The 8,011-nt window shown below is 35.4% G+C and overlaps 1 protein-coding gene and 1 pseudogene across 1 annotated transcript; one reads left to right on the top strand and one right to left on the bottom strand.

Annotated features, from left to right (window-relative positions):
* Window positions 1-1,639: 1,639 nt before the first annotated feature.
* On the top strand, window positions 1,640-4,253 carry LOC145169083 (late embryogenesis abundant domain-containing protein / LEA domain-containing protein). Its single transcript, XM_079087657.1, has 3 exons — window positions 1,640-1,978; window positions 2,887-2,996; window positions 3,085-4,253. The coding sequence occupies exons 1-3, from the start codon at window positions 1,767-1,769 to the stop codon at window positions 4,077-4,079; spliced, it is 1,317 nt and encodes a 438-aa protein (XP_078943783.1). The 5' UTR covers window positions 1,640-1,766; the 3' UTR covers window positions 4,080-4,253.
* A 1,668-nt stretch (window positions 4,254-5,921) lies between these two features.
* Window positions 5,922-7,725, bottom strand: LOC145108926 (zinc-finger homeodomain protein 6 pseudogene; annotated as a pseudogene).
* Between the last annotated feature and the right edge of the window lie 286 nt (window positions 7,726-8,011).

Below are 8,011 nucleotides of genomic sequence, written 5' to 3' on the forward strand. Positions count from 1 at the left end.
TTATAATATAACTCACCAGACCACAATGTAGTAAATGTTTCACGTTTTCCAGGTTGAGGTAGCAACAGTGCTACGAGAGAAGACTGTAGCACAAGGACCTAGATTAGGAGTAGTTTATTTCTCTATACATTCCTTGTTACTTGTTTAACAGATAGATTTTATTGTAAACCAATGATTAAACTTGAGATTTAAAGTGTTTTAAATTTTATAGAATTCCACATTTTTTTCTGATGTATCCTTATAGATGTATGTATAAATAAAATCTGAGTCGTTACACGTTGTTTGTAGATGTGGATGATGTTGTTATGGACGACGTGGGGTGTAGGAGAAGGAATAAAATACATCGGTGTAGGAGAACGAACACGTGATCGATCGATGGAATAAATCAATAGTTACGTTGTTGCGTTATTTTGGTTCAAATGGGGTGGACTAATTTTCCTTCAAGTTATTAAGACCATACTCTAGATTTTAGCCCGAACATTGAAGTCCAAGTCATCTTCAACGGCTTAAATAGTTTTGGCCGGTTTATTACAATTGGTTCAACCGGATATTCACAAAAACTGTTCGGTGCTCTCCTGCCCAAAAATATATAAGCATAAAACTGATGCTTATTAACCCGTTCTCTTCCCGGATTATCGGTTCGAACATGTTTTTAAAACATTGGTCGAGAATGAGATCTCAAAATGCTTTAACTAGATCATACTTCAAACTAGAAAGAAATATCATGGAAGATATTATGATATATGTCATGAATAGATTCTTTAAGATGGCCATACGTAAAACACAGAGATGGTGACTTAGATATGTCCCTTAATAGTTAATACTAAAGTTAAAAAACAAAGAAAAAGAGTGTTCAAAGGACATTATGTCAACACTTATTCTTCTTCATTATGTGCATTTCATGAAACCTTATGTATCATTATTTGGAAACTATCTCATCAATCCATTCAAAAAACTTCAATCATTTCTTAACTATATAATTAGGGCATCTAAAAAAATCTCTTAACTGACTTTTTCTTTGCCCATAAAATCGAAGACTAATTAGCATCATCATCACAATAGCATCTACCATTTTGTTGATTTCTTTTGCTTTGTACAAAAAAATGGAGCTTAATTGTCTTGATTTGGAAACCATCGAGCTTGTTTTTTGAATTGCTTCAGTACCAATAACAAAGAGACCAAATTAAATGAGACAATCCATAATTTAACCTAATTAAATGGTGTGCCATGTGACAAGCCACACCAAACATCAAACATAAGACAAACCGATAAACCGGCAAACCGGAAGAAACGTGTTAGTCAACATTGATTATTTATTTATTTAAATTTAAATTTAAATCATGTTTTCTACATACGTAGAAAAAACAATTAAAATAACAGAAAAATAATAATAACCAACATAATGATTTTCTTAGCATCATTTGTGTATTGTGATGGTATTATTAACTACCGGTTTCGTCGACATTTGCCTATCCTGGATTATTTTAACCAAAATTGTGTGAGAGAGAAAATGACTGTATGAGAGAGAAAGAGAGAAACGTGGCGGGAATACAGCGCAACCGGAAATATGAAGAACAGTGGAAGCCGCCACGTTGCCAAATGTAGTCGGTCAACCGTCCCTCACCGCTTTCAACGTAACATCTTCCATTCCCAAGAATTTCAAAATCTCTATCATAATACTATCAAATTTCTTTGTTCTCTAAAAGAATTTCAGTTCCTCCGGTTGCTGTTTTGTATCGAGAGAAAATCATCAAGGTGAAGTAACAATGGGAAAGGCGGTGGTTCTGATGGTGTTATGGCTGACGGCGAGTGCGACGGTATGCCGGAGTTCTAACACGGCGGAGAGGGGTGTCGAGAACGTGAAAGATAAGGCGAGTAAGGTGGCAGGGAATGTGAAGGTGAAGGCCGAAGGTGCTGTGGATGGGGCTAAGGATAAAAGTGGCACATGGGCAGATTGGGCCATGACAAAAGTCACCACGTAAGCAATATATCTTCGTTTTTTTCAATATATAATCAACATGTTAGATTAGGTTTTAATTACAGGAATTTTACACTTTGTGTTCTTTGAAAACCTTTTCTTAAAATCAGAGATTCAAGATTACTCTTAAGATTTTGATTAAGAAACATTATCGTAGTAAGCTAGTTGCTAACTTCGGGTTTCTTGTTCGTGGATGGAATTGCCTTATAATATGTTCATGAACTAATAAATTTCAATTTGGATTACAATTAGGAACTTGAATAAATGGAATTATGAAAAAATCTCATGTATTGTGGGGTATCTATTGGGATTCAAAATTCATGGCTTTCTTTTGGATTAACAGGTCTTGACTAATACTGAAATTGTGATAAACTCTCAAATTACAGTTTAATTTGTGCATATAATGAAATTTGATTCTCCGTAATTGTAATGATGGAATAGCATATATTAATGCATCAAGATTGGTAATTAAGCAAGTAGAATCCAAAATCAGAATCATCGCTTCTGATACTTCCATCTTATTAATGATGCTAATTGAACTATAACAAAATTAAGATTTGATTAGGAAAAATCAAATTAGGGTATTGCAAACATCTGACAAGGATCAATTACTTGGCATCCCAATTAAGATAGGTTGACGACTTTTATGTAGAAGATGTTATTTTAAAATTGAATTAATTTTATCAATATATATATATATATATATATATATATATATATATATATATATATATATATATATATATATATATATATATATATATACAAAAAATTGGTAACAATTGAAACATACAAGTAGAAGTAGGTTTTAGCAATGTTCTCCATTGGTTCATTATCATCACTTTGTCCATCTTCTGAGTTATTTTTGTCTTAATTTAATAACCAACTTTTATATATGAACATATTAGGGGTCTTCGTTTAAATAAGGATGGTGTCAAAGAAGGTGCTCAGAATGCAGTGGATAAAGCTAGTGATGCTGCATCAAGAAGCACAACCCAAATGAACAATGCTGCTGCTGGTATTAATCGTATTTACAGATATGCATACATACATTCATCCACATGCAAATATCATGTAATTAATTAATCCTATCTATTTGTTTACAGAAACTTCAAAGTACGTGTCTCAAAAGACCGAAAAAGTGGGAAACTTGGCATCTGAAAAAGCAAGTCAAGCCATGGGCTGTGGTGGTGATGCTCAAGAAAATGGAGAGGTGGTTGGATTAGAAGCATATGCATACATTTCTGGACTTGCAAATGAAGCCATGAAAAGAGTTCAATCAATGACTAGTGGTGCTGAAGTGATAATAGAAGAGAAAGGGAATTATGCATATGATGAAGGTTCAGATATGGCCCAAAATGCTAAAGAAACAATGAAGGATAAAGCATCTGAAGCGTATGATAATGCGGATAAAAAAATACGAATGACAACTGATAGAGTGGTGTCAGAGGGTAAAGACAAAGCAGAAGATGCGTACAACTCAGCCGCTGACGTGGCGTCTGATGTGGCGGATCATGCAAAAGAGAGAGGTTCTGATGCTTATGATAAGAGTAAAGATAAGGCTGAGGAAGCTTTTGGGGTTGCAAAAGATGCAACGAAGGAGAAAGGTAAGGAAGCGTATGATGTTGCAAAGGAGAAATCATCGGATGCTTATGATGTTGCAAATGAGAAATTGAAGGAGAAGGCTATGGAAGCTTATGGTGTTGCACAAGATAAAGGTTCAGATGCTTATGATGCAGCTAAAGAAAAAGCAACCGATGGTTATGATGTAGCTAAAGACAAAGCATCCGAGGGCTATGATGTAGCCAAAGAAAAAGCATCGGAGGGCTATGATGTAGCTAAAGACAAAGCATCCGAGGGATATGATGTAGCTAAAGAAAAACTATCTCAATCCTATGATGCAGCTAAAGATAAGATTGATGAATCTGGGATTACAAAGGATTCAATGAAGGAGAAGGGTAAGGAAACATATGATGTTGTGAAAGAAAAAGCATCTGATGCTGCGGAGAATGCAAAGGAAAAAGCTAAGGAAAATTATGAGGTTGCTAAGGAGAAGACATCAGATGCTGCAGCGAATCTAGGAGAGAAAATGAGGAATTAGTTAATGCTATATGTGAGAATTCAACATGAACTTCTTTTGATCATTACTATGATGCATGGCTGTCTTCGTTCTCCTTGAGGTTTCTTCTTTCTTGTTTTTATACTTTTGTTGGTAGAATATACATACATCATAGATTGTTGTAGCTCTTTGTTTTATAAATATATAGTTATAATACGCGATGTTAACTTCCTGTTGGAAGTGTTAATAAGATGTATATATATAATAGTACATTGCCAAAGGTGGCATTTCGATAATTTCCTTTTTCGCTTAAAGGAGTATAGTTGGTATATATTTATTTTTTTGGTTTTATATCATTTGTTTCCAAACTAATATGACTATGTTGTCATGCAACTCTTTTGTTACACTAGACATGTGAGACAACTCGTTGTACAGTGTTTGGCTTGCTTTTGAAGAGTATAGTCAGACTGACTGGGGCCGATGTCAATGAACTAAAAATGTGGAACAAAGTGGGATATGGACTTGCCCTTGAACTCTCATATGTGCAAAATATGTAAATAAAATTTCAACCTCATCATTGAAAATAACCTTAGAAGGTCTGCTCAGTCCCATCTAGTCTACTCTAGTCTAGTCTAGTCATATAACATGTGCAAACTTTAGTATACACAATGGAAGGAGTATTATTATGTTCTCTTGTGAAGAAAACAAGAAGCAGTATGTAAAATCTCCACACGAACCAACTTTGTTACACTAGACATGTGGGGCCGATGTCAATTGTATTCGACACTCTTGAAGTAAGGTAATTATTTTTTGAGCATTTTTTACTGCTTTGATTTCCTTCTAAAAATCGTATCACCCGTGGAATCGTTTAAGTTATGTTAGTGGTAGTTGTCCTTCTCCCCTTTAAAAAATTAACTCAATAATGGTTTAGGGTTTCAACTTTTATTATTAAATTATATTTAGATGCTTAAAATGTTTTTATATTATTATTGTTATTATTACCATTATTAGGGCTGCAGATGGCATGCTTGGTACCTGATGGCTGATACAAGTCTTCTTGGAGCTATTTTCTCATATTTTCTTCTCTAAAAGTTAAGTTTTATATATCTATATTTTGTTATATTCAATATTTAAACTGTGAAGCATATTTTGTCTTTAACCCATAGGTACAAGCTCAGAATTATATTTGTCAGACTACCTAGAGAACCACATATATATAGCTCATAAATCATATAAATTATTGAGTTTCTGTAAACACGTATCTCCATATCTACAGCGTATCTGAGGTTTGATCGAATTCTAGAGTACATGCATTAGTGTGTAGGGGACAACTCTTTAATATTATTAAAAATGGCCCCATTATTGAAGGATGCACAGTGAAAGCTCTTTGACGAAATGTAGTACAAGAGGAAACAAGTAATAGTACTGTTAATGTTGGGGAGAAATTAAGCTTCTATTATTGAAGAACTTAATGGGTTTAGATCCTTAATTCCTCTATTAAATTAATCATTTATCATAAATTGTTAGTATTTGTGTCTTATTAGCATCATCACATAGATATGTTTTAGGATTAGGATTAATGTCATAAATGAGTAACCAATTATTTGTTTCTATACAAAACGCTATTCATTCCAAAAAATAACGCAAGTAACGAATTATCTGATTTTCCCCCACAAATTATCATTAAAATCATTATAAATAATGGTATTAATTTTGTGAACAATTTACTTTCTGATAGCATTTTTTTTTAATTAATAGTGTTTCGTGAAAAAAAAAATAGTTTGTTAGTTACTAGATTATTAGATTAACCCTATGTTCTATTGTTGGTGCCTAATACTTACTTCATGACATATTGATCATCAAAAGATAGAAATATTCTATGGTATATTGATCAAAAGATGAAAATATATCATAAGAATTAGTCAAACGAGACTACAATATTGATCTTAATTAAAATCTTGGGAGGCATAAATTAAAATATATGTATGTAGTGTTGCTATTGGCTATATATCGCCTAAAATCCTATGCTAATAATAGGTAAAGAAAAACAGGAAAAGTTTAGGTCAATTAATCTGTAGAGATCAGATCATGAGATTAATTAATGATAATCTTACGGTTGTTTCTTCTTCATGGCTTGTTTGCTGTTGTGCATCCATACTTTGAACACTTGTCTTTTCAATCCAACTTCATTGCAGAATTCTCGAATCTCTTGTTCATCTTGCTTCTGAATCTTCCACCCTATTCTTTCAGCAAAATCATGCATCTTTTCCTTTTGTTCTTCACTGAATTTTGTTCGGAATCTTTTCTTTGATGGCTGCTCCATCATGTGTCGACCGGCGTGTGTCCGGTAGATGTCAAGGTCTTCACTTGATGATTCCGTCGGTGCAACACTGTTCCCAGCGAACGCCACCATGATTGGCGGCGTCTGGCGGTGGTGGTACCTGAGGTGTTGTTGCTGATGATGAGGTGGCTGCATTGTCGTAGATCGAGGTGGTGGGTTATGTATCGACATCGAAGGTACCCTTGTGGCGGATGGCTCGCCTTCCACCTCTCGTCGGTGGAAACTCCGGTGGCATTCACAGGCGGCGCATTTTAAACCTTCTGGAGTATTTTCTTCTCCACTAGCCATAAACTCCCCACACCCATCGACAACATGTGCGCCCATGCTGGCAGCATGGTTCTTTAAGCATTCCCGGTATCGAACCGCCACATCAGGCGGTGGCAGTGGCGGTGGTGGTGGCCGTGTTTCAGACACTGGTTCAGCTGGAGATGGAGCTGGATCTGGATCTGGGTCAAGTTCTCTTCTTCTTTCTCTATACGCTTCCATTTGTTCTTCTTGCAATAATCCACCATAATCGTTTCTCTGAAGTAGATGAAGACGACGTTGATCTGAGCTCTCATTCCTTGTAGCGTTTGAAGAATTCAAACCTCCATAACTGAAGATGGAAGGTGATATTAGCCGATTAGCTTGAGATGGGTTATTATGATTAATACCCAAACCCTCTCTCTCTCTAGCTTCCATGTTTCTCTCTCTGTAAACGAATATTACTCTAAGATCTCTCTGAACTTAAAATCTAAAAGGAAAAATATCAAATCTAGCAGAAACCAATTCAGAACCTCCCAATAACCCTATATTGCGTGAGGTGAGAAGTTAATGGAGAATAAAACTTAATAGTGCACTGAACTGTAGTAAAAAAAAGAATCTTCAACCGCTAAAGTGATGACATTTTCCCATCAAACAGGACCCCACGAAATGCAGGTTTTTAATCAGGAAGGAGAGATTTGCAGACAGAAAAGGAGATCGATAATGAATGGAGGTTGAAGAAAGTGTCTCCTAAGAACCCATCACGAAGTCATGTGGTTATAAAGAAAGTATTATTCAAGAACAAAAGAAACAAAAGAAACAAAAGAAGCAGATCATGGGTCGGGTTTGGAGCTGAAAAAGTAAGAAACTTGTGAGGATAGTGTTATCGGGTGGTCCAGTTTGCCTAGTGTTCTCCCATGGAAGAAGAAGAAGAAGAAAGTTTATAAGTTTGTATGTGGTCGAATGGTAGTAGTGATGATTAAGTGTTTTTGTTGCCTTGTCTTTTCCTACATTCTCATTATTCCATTGTTAGGAATGGGTTCGAAAAAGGCAACTTTCTCCCTCACCCGAAACAACTGAATTCAGGTGTATGATTCTTTAGTGGTTTGTACATTGTGCATAGGTACTTGTATGTTTGAAGGTGCTTAGTGGTTTTAGATTTGGGAGGTAATGACACGATCTTCTAAATAGGGGAGGAGGGGTAAAGGAGAGGGGGTCTGGGTTGTTTTTTTAATTAGGTGGGGTGTGGAGTTAAAGGGAAAATGATGGTCCACAATTCTCAGTCTTTTGAGGACAGGGCTATGCCAGGGCCTTGAAGGTCCGTTCTTTTGTCATCTAATGCTTCACCGCGTACACGGCCTACTTTTATTATTTATAAGCACATGTTTGT

This window comes from Lactuca virosa, chromosome 4 (genome assembly GCF_052849685.1).
Source record: "Lactuca virosa cultivar CGN04683 chromosome 4, Lactuca_virosa_CGN04683_v6, whole genome shotgun sequence".
NCBI lineage: Eukaryota > Viridiplantae > Streptophyta > Magnoliopsida > Asterales > Asteraceae > Lactuca > Lactuca virosa.